Below are 16,263 nucleotides of genomic sequence, written 5' to 3'. Positions count from 1 at the left end.
TCTTGAGAGCCCCCTGTGGAGGGTGTTTTTGGCCTAATCTTCCACACCGGCCCGCACGTCTTTAGCCCACTGCGGTCAACCCATTTGTAACCGCCGGATGGACGTGGACGGTGGGGAGTTCAAGAAGCTCGCTCATTCCCTCCCGCGGCCAGACCGGGTGACTGAACCGGCGAAGTGAGAGCGAGCCAGCCCTTCCACTCTCGATTTGAAGCTTTCGTGACTGCAAGGATTCATACTCTTAGTTCTTTCTGTAAAGTCACGTAGGTAAAACATGAAATTAAAATGTATAAAAAATAAAAACAATACAATCACGACGTTTCGGAGGCAACACAAGCTTCCGTCTTCAGGTGATAGATTGTTTTGCTGTGACAGTTTCACCTGAATACGAAAGCTTGTGTTGCCTCCGAAACGTCGTGAATTTATTGTTTTTATTTTTTTATTAATTTTAATTTAATTTTTTACCTACGTGACTTTACCGAAAGAACTAAGAGTAAGTACCTTTCTCTCTCATCTGGGCCCCTCGCTGCCACGCCGTGGGTCAGACCCGCGGCGTTATTCGACAGCGCGAGGCGGTGGGAAGGAGCAGACGCGTTGACCCTTACCCGTGCGGTATCGATCGGGAAATGTTCACGTGCCGTTAAATTGAGGGACTGCTGTATGATGTTGTCTCGGTGTGGTCTGGAACTATTGTTGTTGTTGTTGTTGTCGTTTTGCTGCCTTGCCCAGGCTTGCATTCAGTGTTGACAATTCACCAGGAATGTATGTACTTATACAATCTGTACTTGTGATTCTTGACTTATTTTATTAATTCATGTTTAGTGACTCGCTTGCCTTTCTTATGCTCCACACGCCTATCGTTGGTGTTTGTTGTTGTTGTTGTCACTTGCTGACCACACGCTCCGACTGCACATCTGTGATCAAGAGCTTCATAGCTCATCGGATTCCTCCTCCTGCGGCTGCAGTCTAATTACAGATTCTGATGATCAAGCATCGAGACTGCATGCCAGATGAGCAACTGTGTGAGAATGGTAATGTGCACCACAGGTATTATTGTGAACATTTCCCCGCTTGGCAGTGCGTGTTCTACACCGCGATGCTTGGTAACGCAGCTGTTAAACATAAAATAACCCCTGTAGGTCAGGCCGCGCGGGCAGTTAAACGCTGGAGTGTGTTTTTCCCATCAGGCTCTGGCACGACATTAGCGTGAGAAGCACATTATTTTATTGCATCCTGCGTTTAGCCGCATTAGACGAAGCATCTTCGAGGCGGTTCGCGGAAGAGACACTTTTATTGCAAGCGCTGTCCATCAATACCCCTCTGAGAGTGGTTATTGTTAAGTGGTACAACTAAACTACTCAACTCCTACTCAACATTTATTTTTATTTGACCAGGTAAGGCCCACTGAGCTATTAGCTCATTTTCAGAAGCGACCTGGACATCACAAATGATAGCTCAAAGACGAAGGGGCCATCATCATCATCGTGTGGACATCCACAACAGGCAAATGCTCTTCTACGCACGTTGGTTCTAAATGCGGAGGGTTAACACGGAGGAGAGAATCCACGCGACCTCCCGCACACCAGGCGAGGTAGTTGACATCTCGCCACCGTGGTGTCCTGGAGATGTAGAAGAAATCTTGAAATAAACAGATGACTCTTTAAAAAAAAAATCTTATATCAATACAACATACTAAATGCAGCAATACGGCAAATATCAGTGAGACATTTAAATGTTATTTTTCATTAAATATACTGTATGTATTGCGTTTCAGTTGTTCTCGAATAATATCTGATATGTAACAAATATATATGGTCATATATATGGCCAGTGGGGAAGAGTAGGCCAAAGTAGCCTCTGGAGTGGCCCTCTAGAGCGACCCCCTCTCGTGGAGAGGCTTCTGCCCGGAGTGGTTGCGAGCGGCCCATTTCTAAGGCAAATCCCTCACCGATGTAGACTCCGCTCCGATGTCGACTACGCCTTCGATGTAGGCTCCACGTCCTTTGACTTTATTGAGTTTTAGACATTCACAGCCCGTTTTACAAGGCGCACCCAGCACACCGCAGCGACTCGGGCGCCATCGAAGGAAGTCCACCGACACACGCGCCGCTACATTCCTGCCCTCCGTTTAAGCCGTAACTTTAACAACGCGGGTCTCTGTCAAAAGCCACGCGGCACCTGTACCCCCGACTTGTTACGGGTTAACGTGGCCGTTTAATGAACATTTCAATAGCCGCAGCTCCAACAAAACAACAACACCCTCCCAACGCACGAAGCGTATATACTTGGTTAATAATTAACTTTCATACTAAAGCCGTGTAATGAGATAGCCCGCGGCAATTGGCCTTGCAAAATAATAATAATAATAATGACGCGCGCGCGCACACACGGACCGGTGCGCCATCACGAGCGTGAGCATGGACGTGGCAGCTCGCTGCTGAGCCGCGTGCGGGGATCTCGGGGGGTTGGGGGGGGCAGGCAATCTGCAGCCTTCACGGCCACCGACGCCACCACCCACGCCTCGTCCACCCAGCGTGCGGCCCCGCTGGGCAGAGCCGTGCACGCAGAGTCGCTCACCGTGACGCGTGGCGCTGCCGTTCGTGCTGCGACTCTTCCCGTCCGGGGGAACGCGTCTCGCACAACGCGGAACGCGTCTCGCACAACGCGGAATGCGCGACCTCCGTTATAACGCCGCCCCTGCCCCCCCCGTTACACCGCGCCTCCCGTTATAGCGCGGCACGCGCCTGGCATGACTTTGCTGAGCGGTGCCGGGTGTCGGGGTACCCGCGGCTCTCCGTCTCGCCATCTCACTCTGCGTGGAGTGCGGAGCGGCAGCAGCAGCAGGAGTCAGACCTCGTGTCTCGCCACACTTTATCGGTGCGTTATTCTCACGTTATTCTCACGGTCATTACCCCCCCCCACTACCCGGCCTCGCCCGGGGGCTCTCTCCAGTCAGGCGAGTAAGAGCCCCCTGATCTGCATCAGCGGAGCCGGCAGACTCCCTCCGGGGCCACGTCCAGAGGCCGGCGACTTGGACGTCCACCGCTGCTGTGCCCCCCTCTCCCCGCGGGCAGGACGGGCCCACGGGGAGAGGGGGCACTGGAGCCGAGACACACAGACGCGAGGCTGGGCCCTCGAGCTCCCTCCACTATGCAAGATCCGACTGTACCCCACCCCCCTCCTTTCTCCAGACTCACTTTTAGTGAAATAGCTACGGACGGTTTTTTTGTAACCCCGTATATTATATAATAATACGCAGCCTGTAACTATATAATCATGTTATTGTAGTGGCACCGTGTACTGGGGCTAGAGGAAGACCGTCTCTCAGTGAGAGTGATGAACGCGATGTAATGGTGACGATACTCACAATTAAGTCACCGCGCCTCTTGCCTTCATGCCGGGCCCCCATGGGTCTGGGGTTTGCTCAGAGGGGGTGGATCGCGCAACTTTCTGCTGCCAAACGCGCGATTCATCTGGCGTGGTCCACGGTAGCAGACCGCAGGTAATTTCTAATTAATAAAACATTTAAAAAAATCTGAATTTATCTCTTGATTCGCCCCCCCCCCTCCTCCTTTGTGGCCGACTGGGCGTCTTCTATGCGTCGCTTAACGCTGCCACCCCCCCTCCACCCCCCCCCACCACCCCCCCCACCACCCCCCTCCACCACCCCCCTCCACCACCCCCCTCCACCACCCCCTCCACCACCCCCCCACCCCCCTCCACCACCCCCTCCACCACCCCCCCACCACCCCCCCACCACCCCCCCCACCACCCCCCTCCATCACTCCCCTCCACCACCCCCCTCCACCCCCCCCACCACCCCCCTCCACCACCCCCTTCCACCACCCCCTTCCACCACCCCCTCCATCACCCCCCCCCACCCCCCTCCACCACCCCCCTCCACCACCCCCTGTGGTCCCAGGACCGCTCAGCCCGCTGTGGTCCCGGGACAGCCCTCGCGATGGTTTTCTACTTCTAAGCTGCCACGGACGCTGGGAAATTCAAGTACAGCGCATGCACGTGCGTGTTTTACACACACACACACAAGGTTCATGCGTCGTGTTGACTTTAATAAAAACTGGCTCGGACAGAAGAGGGCGAACGCAGGGACGAGAGCTGATGGAGGGACGAGCTCCCCTGGTGGATCGGCGTCCAACGGACGGAACGGTGTCCAGGTCAGGTCCTGCTGAGCAGGGACGAGACGAATTGTGGCATCGTAAGGCCATGGGCGATGGTGCGGGGAGACCTTCAATCAAGGATGATGATGTTGGTGGTGGTGGTGATTATGATGACTACATGGGAACTTATTGAGACAATTTGTATTTTATGGTGATATGGCGAATTGGCATCTACAGATAAAATTCGTCTGACAAATATTAATGATTATCACATTTTTTTTTTTTTAATAACCACTGGATATTCCTACCTGCCACCAAATGCCACCATTGACTTGGCCTTGGGCCATTAGCCCGAACATGGCCAAGTGCTGCCCGCCTGGGTGACGAATGCTGTCAATTAGAAAACTTTTCTTCACGAATTTCATCTCGACATCACAAATCACGCAGGCGAGTTGGGTCACCCTCGCAGCTGTTTATGAGAGAAAAAAGAAGTCGTTAAGGAAGGGTGTTGGAGTGTGTTTGCTACAGCAGGGCCCACGGAGCGCAGTGGGACGAGACAAGGCCCACAGGGACCAGGCAGGGCCCACAGGGACCAGGCAGGGCCCACAGGGAGGAGGCAGGGCCCACAGGGACTAGGCAGGGCCCACAGGGAGGAGGCAGGGCCCACAGGGAGGAGGCAGGGCCCACAGGGACTAGGCAGGGCCCACAGGGACCAGGCAGTGCCCACAGGGAGGAGGCAGGGCCCACAGGGACCAGGCAGGGCCCACAGGGAGGAGGCAGGGCCCACAGGGACCAGGCAGGGCCCACAGGGACCAGGCAGGGCCCACAGGGAGGAGGCAGGGCCCACAGGGATGAGGCAGGGCCCACAGGGATGAGGCAGGGCCCACAGAGACCAGGCAGGGCCCACAGGGATGAGGCAGGGCCCATGGAGCGTGCTACGTTGGCAGCGCGGAGGAGGCCACTGCGGGAGGCGCGGAGCACCGACGGAGCGCCCAGCGGCGCCCCCTTCTCCCCCCCCCCTCGCCCCCACCCCCTCGCCCCCACCCCCTCGCTCCCCCACAAGAAGGCCAGAGCCGCAGGTTTGGAATTCCTGGTCAAGCGAACGTCAGACATTTAAAGGAAACACAACACACATCGTGCAATTTATCAGCAGCTGCTGCTTAACGCTTATAGGAAGCGATGTAGTTCACCCGGCTCAGATGGTGTCAAGGTCGAATGATTCACGGATGAGGTATGTGGCGCATATTTGAACGTGGAATATTTCTCACAGTAGAAATTCGCAATGTGGGGTAGCGTTGATGTGATTTTGCGGAGCGGTAAACCGTGGATGTTTTTTTCTCCCTCTGGCTGTGTTTTCTGATTTCGCGGTGTCAACATCAAAAGGCGGCGGCGCGGTACTGCGGAAAACACCATCGGTTTACGCAATTTCACAAGAACGTGCTGGACTTCATCATCGTCACGATCCATGGCCAGATAGCCCCGTAGGTGGTCCACTGCACATTTCGTTATTTGATTCCACTTTTCTCTCTGTCTTGTCGCGCAAATAGTGGCCACCTCGTCTGATGTCGTCGTCAAACCATTCTCTGTTAGGGTCTTCCTCCCTTTCCCGTTTCTTCCATTTTTCCGAACAACAACAACATCATCACACTCTGTAATTGTCCTGTTGTTATCCATCCGATCCACGTGTGTGCACGCAGTGCCATGCTCCTTCCCACCACTGCCTGCATCACCATGTGGTCGTCGTCGTCTTCGTCGTCGTCTTTGACGCGACCGTTTTTCTTAATTCCACGTCGGCCACCCGCCGGGTCAAGGCCTGATGCAGTAATAATACCCCTCCTCGAAGCAACACGTGTCCATTGACAACATCGCTACCTGTTGAGACCCAGTCCCGTTCACGTACTTTGTTGGTACCTCGCCATAACGTACTCGCATAGCTGCCAACCCACACGGTTTACCCCGTATTCTTGTACAGGGAAATTTAGTTTAAAGGTCCTTACGGCGTACAGACGTTTCAATACGAGCAAAACAATGTTGTCTATTTGTGTGTGTTCCTCCCTTGTGATGGGACTTTGTGGGATGAACGTTGAGATTTATAAGGGCACGGGGTGACCAGTACGGTCTGAATTGTTCTGCGATAAGGTAGACACTGACAAGGGGCTCACTGGTGTGTACTCGAGATCGACGAAATTTAGCACCAAGACTCAACGTTGTTGTGACGTTGCACGGCGAACATTGAGGCTCCAGACGGCGCCCGAGCGTGAACGTCCACGACTGTCTACCGCCTCTAGCCCGACTGCTGTTGTTGTTTGTATACAATAGGCAAGGTCATGCATCTTGATACGTCAACAATGTGCACTTACTGTTCACGCCGATGGTTGTGCAGTAATTGATGCGCAATGGGTTACTGTGCATTCTGTTTAGGTTCTGTACCACGGTACGATCCACTATCCCATTTCTAGTAGAAGTACTACTACTAGTACCTACTACTGATAGTAGTAGTACCCACTAGTACCCACTAGTAGTAATAATAGGTTCTGTACCACGGTACGATCCACCATCCCATCTCTAGTCGTCGTATTAGAAGTGCTAGTAGTAATACTGTACTATTAGTAATAGTATATACTAGTATATACTATCTTCTTGGTTCTTTCGGTAAAGTCACGTAGAAGGGAAGTAATAAAAGAATAAAAATAAAACATAATTTTTTTATGTTTTGTTTTTATTATTTTATTACTTCCCTTCTGCGTGACTTTTCCGAAAGAACCAAGAAGATGAATCCCTGCAGTCACGAAAGCTTTAAATCGAAATTTAGTATATACTACTAGAGATGGTAGTAGTAATAGTACTGCTGTATATACTCGTGGTGTAGGTATTACTTGTAGTAGTAGGTTCTGTACCACACCATCTCTCTGCTTCTATTTAAACACTTTTGATTCACGTTCTGGTTTTCAGGAACGCATCCTGGATGTAAACCGGGGTATGCCTGGACATTTTAAAACTTATTTTCATTCAAAATAACCCCACTGGCTGCCAGTTAAAGAGAATAATGAGCAATTCGTAACTACTGGGTTAGGGTTAGCGGTCAAACGAAAGAGCGGCGTGTCACGCCAAGCCTCTCCACGTGGATCTCTCCCCACACTCCATCCACAGTGGAATTGAAAGCCTCTAAATGCAAACACTTGGAAGCGAGATGTCACGCAAATACCCTTTAAACAAAACCCATTTTCACAGTGTCATTTAACTTCCACGAACAGCGCATAATAAACCACGGATGAAAAACAGAAATTCTGTCAAAGCGAATCAGAAAACAAATGTTCCCCTTTTTGCCGTAAGGAGTGAGAATAATGATAATTCCATTAACGATGTATGCTTTGGGCACCAGTTTTACAGGTACCTCTGGAATATTGCTAATTTAGGCAGTTCTTGACCTCCGTAACTTTCCCCAGGGCAGAGTAGAATTACCCACTTTCACACTGGTAGCCGACATTTGAAAGAAGTCCTCATTAGAGCTTCGCGGTTAACCACAATGACTCCGAGACATTGAAATGTCCGCGACGTTCAACATTCCTCGCAGCTGAATGTCCTCGCCGCGACATCGTCCGCTGTCCGTTGCGAGGCCTAGAAACGAACGCTCACTCGTTAGGCAAGCATCGTTAGACAAGCATGTTTTGTGAGTGTGTGTGATGCTACACATGGCCGCGGACAGATAGACTTTGCTCCGCTATTTGTGATGTGAACAAGCGTCCATCCACTCGCTCGCACCACGTGTTCGGCAAGTTTGTACGCGCGGAGAGCACGACCCGGAATATGACCAGAAATGTTGCTGATTTACAAGCATCCCCTGGGATTCTAACATTATAACATCTTAGCCGGGTTGTTTTAGAATCCCAGGGGGGTGCTCGTGGTCGCAACTTGTAGAAAGCATTTTTAGGAGTTTTAAGAATCGCAAATGTTTTTTTCTTTTTACATTTATTTTTAGCGACAAGCTCTCGTGCAACGACCACGACTTTTCTGGGAGGCGGCTTTGATAAATAGCTAAATACTCATTATTTGATAAATAGCTAAGTACTAATTATTGCCGGAAACAGGGCTTTCTGGGAAATGTCACTTAAAGTTGCAGCGATCGGTGTGGAAACTTTCAAAGGCAACGCGTGGGGACTTGAAGCAACAGCATTGCATGCACACGGACACACACACACATCAACAATCCTGGTGGAATCGGCTAGAAAACTCGAGCGTATTTACTCACTTGCTTGCCTGCAAAGTGAGTAGCACTGCAGTCGATACTGACTGACGGATCACTTGCGTAAACTATTCGGGTGACCACGTTGAGGTGGTTCGGGCCCCGGGGCTGGCCCGGGGCACGCTGGCGGGACGATGTCGCTCGGCTGTGTATAGTGTAGTGCAGGGGTCGGCAACCTACGGCTCCGAAGCCGCATGCGGCTCTTTACGGGCTGCTTCTTGACGATATGTACGTATGTACAGTATGTACTCAGATGCATTGCGGCTCTTGAAATACTGAATTTTGTACCGAATTGGAAAGAAATGGCTCTTCTTGTTATTTTGGTTGCCGACCCCTGGTGTAGTGTATAGTAGTGTATAGTAGTGTATAGTAGTGTATAGTGTAGTAGTTTAGTGTATAGTGTAGTTTATAGTGTAGTAGTGCTGGAGTCTGTCGCCAGAGAAATGGAGGTGTGGACCGTCCTACTCAACACGCTGCTGCCACGACCCTCACCAGGACAAGGAGACTGATTTTATAACGTGAGATCGGTTAAAGGGGTGATGAGAAATTTAAATCGTTGACCCGGCAATGCCTCATTGAGTCTGGGTTTTTTTTTCAAGAGGATCCTGCATTGGGTGGCTTGGCCAACATCATTGCTTATCAATTTACCACGGTGTAAGCTTTCACGACCAATATTATCCATAATATAGTTTTTTGTTAAATCGTGTAAATACAAATGTGTCGTTAAACCCACTACCACCCGACCACAGTCAATTGGTGATGTTGTCACGTAAACAAAACGTGCCAATTCGTGACGAGTCCAGCACTAAGCGGCTGTGTGTTGGAGAGCAACCCCACAACAACATTTACAGTTCGTGTGCCGTGACGTTTCCAGCGGTAATTACAACAAGCAGCATCATCAGGCAGCATCCAGAGTTATGGAGAAATCCCCTGGTTTGGTCTTGAATAGAGGGAGTGAATGTGATGTCGATGTGATGATCATTGCTGATCGTTCGGTCACGTGGGGAGGAGCCCGGGATATTCGAGACAACCCACACGTATCAGGAGATACCACCAACATCTCCCCCGTATCGCTTCAGTGATTATTAACTGGCGTCTTCTGTTGCAGCCATCCGTATCGTCACCACGTTGGTCAGTGCCACGCCAAACAAGTGCAGCAGTACACTGACAAAGCATACTCTTAGGTTTTTTCGGTAAAGTCACGTAGGTAAAATAAGAATAATAAAAAAACAATAATGATAAATGAAAATAACTCAATTAAATGCACCGTCCGTTCTCTTCCCCATTCCATCGCTATGGATCTCAACTCTGGCGGCAATCCCCTGATCAGAGGTAGTGAGTTCTACGCCGAGACACGCACGCATGGCACACACAAACGGGTCTCCGTGCTTCCTTCGTTCGACTGCCGGGCCAGAGTGCTCAAGTTGAAATCATCACACTCATGACTCGTGGGCTATGGTTCAGAATGATTGTTTTTGTATTTCCCTGGGCGGGTTTGTGTCGAAGAGAAAAAGACTCAAGTTGTTTTTGGAGTTTAATTCCTAAGTGTTGCATTTTCCAGCAACATTTTGTGCCCAACGATTTGTCAAAGGCATTTAAAAAAAAGTGATTTGAAATATGTTTTTATTTTTAAGAGTACGTAAACTGCATATTTAAACAAATTAACGTCCAAATTGCTGATAATAATGTTTATCTTTGGTCTCAGAGGAAGCACAACCAATGGCCCTGTGAGTGGTTTTAAATGGCTCTGGTCCACCGAAGACTGCTATTTACAGATAATTACAACGCATTTAACCGAAGTTACGTAGATACACAAACGTTCGTCATGAGAATAACTGATCCTATAAATGTAAAGAGAAATTCATACACTTGTAATTTTAATGTCTAATACAAAAGGGGTAACGTCAGCATAATGGTTGATGGCAAGGAATGATGATGATGATGTGCTGCTCAATAAAATGTATTTCTGTGGTTAGGAAAATCCTGTTTTCTGTAAAATTGTTATTGTTCAGCGGTGTCGCGCGCCTGAGATTCAGAGCTTGAATCCCATGCGCGTGGTGGCCAGATGTTGACTACCTCGCCTGGTACACAGGAGGGCGTGGGCTCGATCTCGACCCTGGCGATGCCTGCTGCTGTATGTCGAGTTTGCGTGTCTCTCTCTCCCAGTGGTCGCGTGGATTTTTCTCGGGGTCCTCTGGTTTTTCCCTCCACATTTAGAAACACGCGTCGAGATTATTTGGCTGCTACTGTAAATTTACACGTCATGGGCCACTTCGTTGAGCTATCATTTGTGGCCAGGTCACTTCTGAAAAAGAGCTGTATAATAAAATAAAATAAAAGCTTTTTAGAGATTACAGATGGAATGCTTTGCCGATGAAGTTGATTTGTTAATATATAATTAGCTACCCCATGTCTATACATTTGAGGCAAGTGTTAATGGATCAAGCATAGATCTGAGAAACCGCCAAATCCCGCTGGATTGTAAGGTGGCCAGAAGGTTTGCAGTGCTACAGCAAGTGAGGTTTGTGAACCTGTCCGAGTGGCACTGTGAGACGTTGTCTCCGTGTACGCAGGGCTTCTCCAAGAAGGGGCTGGCCAAACATCCACATTCAGGACCCTCGCTGAAGGGAGCCGTCCCACTAAGCGACACTTTCCTCTTCACACGAATTGCGTTGTTAGTTTGGATTTTATCAAAAAGCACCTCAACAACAACGACGTGTATGAGTCGTTTTAGCCATCGCACAATGATAACATTCAATATTGGTTATCATTTAATAACGAAGCAATTGCTTATTTGAGGTGCCTTAGGCCTCAAATTCTCGCTGGGATTCAGGCGAAGATGTCCCTGACGATGTCTGACACCACGTGACGATGTCGTGACGATGTCTGCCGCCACGTGACGACGTCGGACACCACGTGACGACGTCTGCCACCACGTGACGACGTCTGCCACCACGTGACGACGTCTGACACCACGTGACAACGTCTGACACCACGTGACCATGTCTCACACCACGTGACGACGTCTGACACCACGTGACGGGTTGCAGTGAAAGTAAAAGTCGGAGGTCCCTCGCTGGTCACCGGCTCAGAGGGGCCCCTCGTGTACGAACACGGTAATGCATCTGTGCCCCCGTGTTAAACTTTCCATCATAAAATAACAAATCACGACGTTTCGGAGGCAACACAAGTCTCCGTCATCAGGTGGGACCGTCACAGCTAAAATTACTGCATCAATTTTAGCTGTGACGGTCCCACCTGATGACGGAGACTTGTGTTGCCTCCGTAACGTCGTGGTTTGTTATTTTATTTTATTTCCATTATTACTTTTATTAACTTTTAATTTTATTTTTTACCTACGTGACTTTACCGAAAAAACCTAAGAGTATGAATCCTTGCAGTTACGAAAGCTTCAAATCTAGAATTGCCATCAAAACACAGGTAGTCCTCGACTTACGATGGAGATGCGTTACGACGACTCCGTCGTAAGTCGAAAATATCGTAAGTCGGAGCATCGTAACTCGGGGACTACCTGTACTACTACACCACTATCATACTGCATCAAAACACGGCAATACATAACCATAATACTACGTAAATACAAGACTACGTAACCATACGAATAGGTTCAAATGCAATGCGCAGTGTAATTGAGGCACTGTATTGTTGTCTCCGTGTGGTCTGGGACTGCTCCTGTTGTTGTGTTGCCTTGCCACAAGCTTGCATTTGGTATTGACACATCGGCAAGAAATTCTGTCCTTTCTATACTTTAGTACTTTAGTTATATTTATTTCTATACTTTAGTTGTATTTCTTTATTTACCTTTTCTATATCTTGCTCTTACATTGCATCGATGTTTGTTGTATTGCTTTGTTGATGTAACTCGCTGGCCCGCCCCTATAGACATCAGTGCAAAAGAGCGTCATAGCTCATCGGATTCCTGCTGCAATCAAAATACAGATTCTGATTCCAAATTTAAGATTATAATTGGTAAATATGTTTCGATTTAAAGCTTTCGTGACTGCAGGGATTCATATTCTTGGTTCTTTCGGTAAAGTCACGTAGAAGGGAAAACAATTATCACGACGTTTCGATTGCAACAATTGTAGTGTTTAATTTTTATTATTTTATTATTTCTTTTCCACGTGACTTTACCGAAAGAACCAAGAATAGGTAACTATGTGATCAATAATAATAATAATAATGTCCAGGCCTTGTTAATCCACGACTGGATGAAGGCCGGGCCATAACCTGCCAGGCGCCGGGGTTGTTGACCATACTTTAGCCTTCTTGGTCAGTCGGAGTTGGTGAAGATGTCATGACCCCCTCTGAGGACGGATCAGACAACACCCGCCGCTGACGTTAAGCCAATGCCGTGAATCCAACTCAGGTGGGACAAGGCTCCAACTCAGGTGGGACAAGGCTCCAACTCAGGTGGGACAAGGCTCCAACTCAGGTGGGACAAGGCTCCAACTCAGGTGGGACAAGGCTCCAACTCAGGTGGGACAAGGCTCCAACTCAGGTGGGACAAGGCTCCAACTCAGGTGGGACAAGGCTCCAACTCAGGTGGGACAAGGCTCCAACTCAGGTGGGACAAGGCTCCAACTCAGGTGGGACAAGGCTCCAACTCAGGTGGGACAAGGCTCCAACTCAGGTGGGACAAGGCTCCAACTCAGGTGGGCCAAGGATCCAACTCAGGTGGGACAAGGCTCCAACTCAGGTGGGACAAGGCTCCAACTCAGGTGGGACAAGGCTCCAACTCAGGTGGGCCAAGGATCCAACTCAGGTGGGACAAGGCTCCAACTCAGGTGGGACAAGGCTCCAACTCAGGTGGGACAAGGCTCCAACTCAGGTGGGACAAGGCTCCAACTCAGGTGGGCCAAGGCTCCAACTCAAGTGGGACAAGGCTCCAACTCAGGTGGGACAAGGCTCCAACTCAGGTGGGCCAAGGCTCCAACTCAGGTGGGCCAAGGCTCGAGGCGCAGTGCCGCGATCCACTTGCGCCACCGTAACGAGGTGAGAGGACGCGCGACTGCGATGGGGGCTGTGCGTGGTGGTGGTGCATGGTGGTGGTGGTGCGTGGTGGTGGTGGTGCGTGGTGGTGGTGGTGCGTGGTGGTGGTGGTGCGTGGTGGTGGTGCGTGTGGCAGCGTAACGTGACGCATTGGGGCCCAGTGCGCCACAAAGGGGGCATGGGGATGAACAGATGAAACAAGAATAAATCAATGTTGAGAAAAAAAGATTCAACCAAAAAATATTCCAACAATTTACCACAAATGCAAAAAAAACATTGTGACATTAAAAAAAATTATATTTCCGAAAAATGCCGAGCGTGAAATATAGTAGTGCTACTGCTGGTGTTTGTTACTGAACACCAGGTTTGATTTGTGGCTGACATGCGCATCAAAGCAAGACGCACTATAACTTAATCGTGACTATTGTAACCTTTCAATCCTCTGAACCCAATACAAGATGCAACTAAAATAATATAATATTGATTTGAAGCTTTCGTGACTGCAGGAATCCATGCATTTTGGTTATTTTGGTAAAGTCACGTAGGTAGAAAAAATAATAGATCAAGACGTTTCGATCGCCACACAAGCAATCGTCTTCAGGTGGTATAAAGAATACTATGTCTAGTTATATTCTTAGGTTTTTTCGGTTAAGTCACGTAGGTAAAACATTAAAATTAATAAAAGTAAAATAAAATAAAAATCACGACGTTTCGGAGGCAACACAAGCTTCCGTCTTCAGGTGGAACCGTCACAGCCACGACAGCTGTATCAAGTAAATGAGAGATTGCAAGAGCTACCACTCCGTATATATAATGGTTGGAGAGGGGGGAAGGGCCAAGTTATAGCCTACACAGTTTTGTATACGGGGATAAAAACCATCCGCCGGAGCTATTTCAATAAAAGTGAGTCGGGAGAAAGGAGGGGGGGGGGGGCACAGTCGAATCTTGCATAGCCCCCCCCAGTTGAGATAGGCAGCTGAGCCCCATGCAGTGACGTGCGGTCAAAAAGCCCCCTGACGCACGGCTGTCACGGCCAACGCCAGACCACCACCAGCGGAGCGCACAAACCCCTCGCGGTGTCGTGACGACTGCCCGCTGTCAAGAAGTCGCATTCCCAGAAACGGACGGGGTTTTTTCCTCATGAGCACGCGATGAGATGCAGATAAATAGAGTCACCGCACATGGATGGCATTCAAATAAATACGGGTGGAGGGGCCCGTTCTCAGGGTGTGGTGTTGTCTTACCTTGCACTAGTTACGCCACTCCCCCCACACAATAAACGATTCCGGGAGGAGCAGAGGTCATCTCTGCTTTGCATGGCCAATTAGGAATTTGTTCAACACGGCAATTAATTTGACAGTGTTGTGTTTTTAAGCAGAGGTCAGTGGCCGAGCTTGACCTCGGGTGTGTCAATGTCACCGATGCGTGTCTTCGACCTTCCTCTATTGTACACTACGCGACGTTCTCCGGCTTGAATTGTTTGTATTTATTGTGAAGTACGCTGTATGTATGCGCCGTAGGTTGAACTTCTTTTGCACCGTACGTAGCCAACCGTGATAATCGAAGGTGCGGGGGAAAGGGCAGCAGCAACAGCAACAGCAGCTGCTGCTGCCCCGTTGTGTCGTGGTCCAGTAGCGTAGCGAGCGTGGGGGGCAGGCAGGGGGCGCCTTGCCCCCCCCCCCTCCCTGGGGCCCCCTTTGACAACCGCCATGAGGTTTGTTTTCGACGACAGTTGTAAACAACAACAACACGTATGCAATGTTGTGATGAGACAAGAGGAGGCCGCGCTGATACTAACCCGATGAAAATTAAGAATAGATTTTACCCTTTCTGGCAATTAAAACAGGTGTTGAGATATTTTCTTATACTGTGATGCTAGTAAAAAAAATGTCCCATGTTGTAGCTGCTCGCTCCGAGCTATGAATGCCCCGATCGTGCATTGTACTTGCACTGTCCGCCTCTTGGCGTTGTTCTCTGTCCTGCCACTGCTGGCGAGACTCGGCCATAGAGAAGGCTGCTGTCTCTGCTGCAGGTCAATCAGTTCCAAATACAATGCCATTGTTAATTATAATGATTATCAGAGCGTGTTTTTGCATGTTCACCACAAGTACGTGCGGTTAATGCAAACATGATTCCTTGCAACATATTTCTATTTGGTGTTTGAACATCTTAACACCTGTTTTGTTGCCAGAAAGGGTGAAACCTATTTTATTATTTCATACTTTGATACTGGCAAAAAGATCCCATTTTATTGTAGACCTATGTTCAGCCGTGCGAGACAAATCAAATATTGGGACCCCACCTGGCCCATGACCACACCCGCTGAGCTGACAATGTCGTCACCACGCCGCTGGGATCGTCTGCATGGTCACCCACATGCCTGTAGGTGCAATGAATGAATGATACTGGTAGGAACCTCCTGGTTACACCAGCCCACAGGGGATTATTGTGTCCGTCGTGCAGGGAGGGGCTGGGTGGGGAGGGGAGGGGCTGGGTGGGGAGGGTGGGGCTGGGCGGGGAGGGGGAGGGTGGGGAGGGGCTGGGTGGGGAGGGTGGGGAGGGGATGGGTGGGGAGGGGAGGGGGGATGGGTGGGGAGGGTGGGGAGGGGTTGGGTGGGGAGGGTGGGGCTGGGTGGGGGGTGGGAGGGGAGGGGCTGGTCACCCCGTGGTGCCCTTATAAAACTCAACGTTTAATCTACTCACGCCGGCTTGTGCCCGCCCTCACAGTCGGGCATATTTGCGGAATACACCACGCCGCCGTTGACCCTGGCCATTGACCGAGCAACCCAACGTTCCTACCAGCTCCCTCCGCAGGAATGTGTTGGTAAAGAAGGAATGTGTTTCTCCGTCTCTCTCGCTCTGAGCCGCGCAATTGCCGGAGCCTCCTCCACC

At 49.8% G+C, this 16,263-nt stretch overlaps 1 protein-coding gene across 1 annotated transcript in view; it reads left to right on the top strand.

Moving 5' to 3' along the window:
* Positions 1-3,970: 3,970 nt before the first annotated feature.
* Positions 3,971-16,263, top strand: part of LOC133353581 (acyl-coenzyme A synthetase ACSM3, mitochondrial-like) — a 33,206-nt gene continuing 20,913 nt past the window's right edge. The window contains exon 1 of the mRNA XM_061569941.1: positions 3,971-4,017. Coding sequence (XP_061425925.1) covers positions 4,012-4,017 — 6 coding nt within the window. The 5' untranslated portion in view covers positions 3,971-4,011. The remainder of the gene's footprint in view (positions 4,018-16,263) is intronic.

Source organism: Lethenteron reissneri, chromosome 44, assembly GCF_015708825.2.
Source record: "Lethenteron reissneri isolate LAM-NWPU_2019-01 chromosome 44, ASM1570882v1, whole genome shotgun sequence".
Taxonomy (NCBI): domain Eukaryota; kingdom Metazoa; phylum Chordata; class Hyperoartia; order Petromyzontiformes; family Petromyzontidae; genus Lethenteron; species Lethenteron reissneri.
This window is presented reverse-complemented; position numbering and strand designations above follow the sequence as displayed.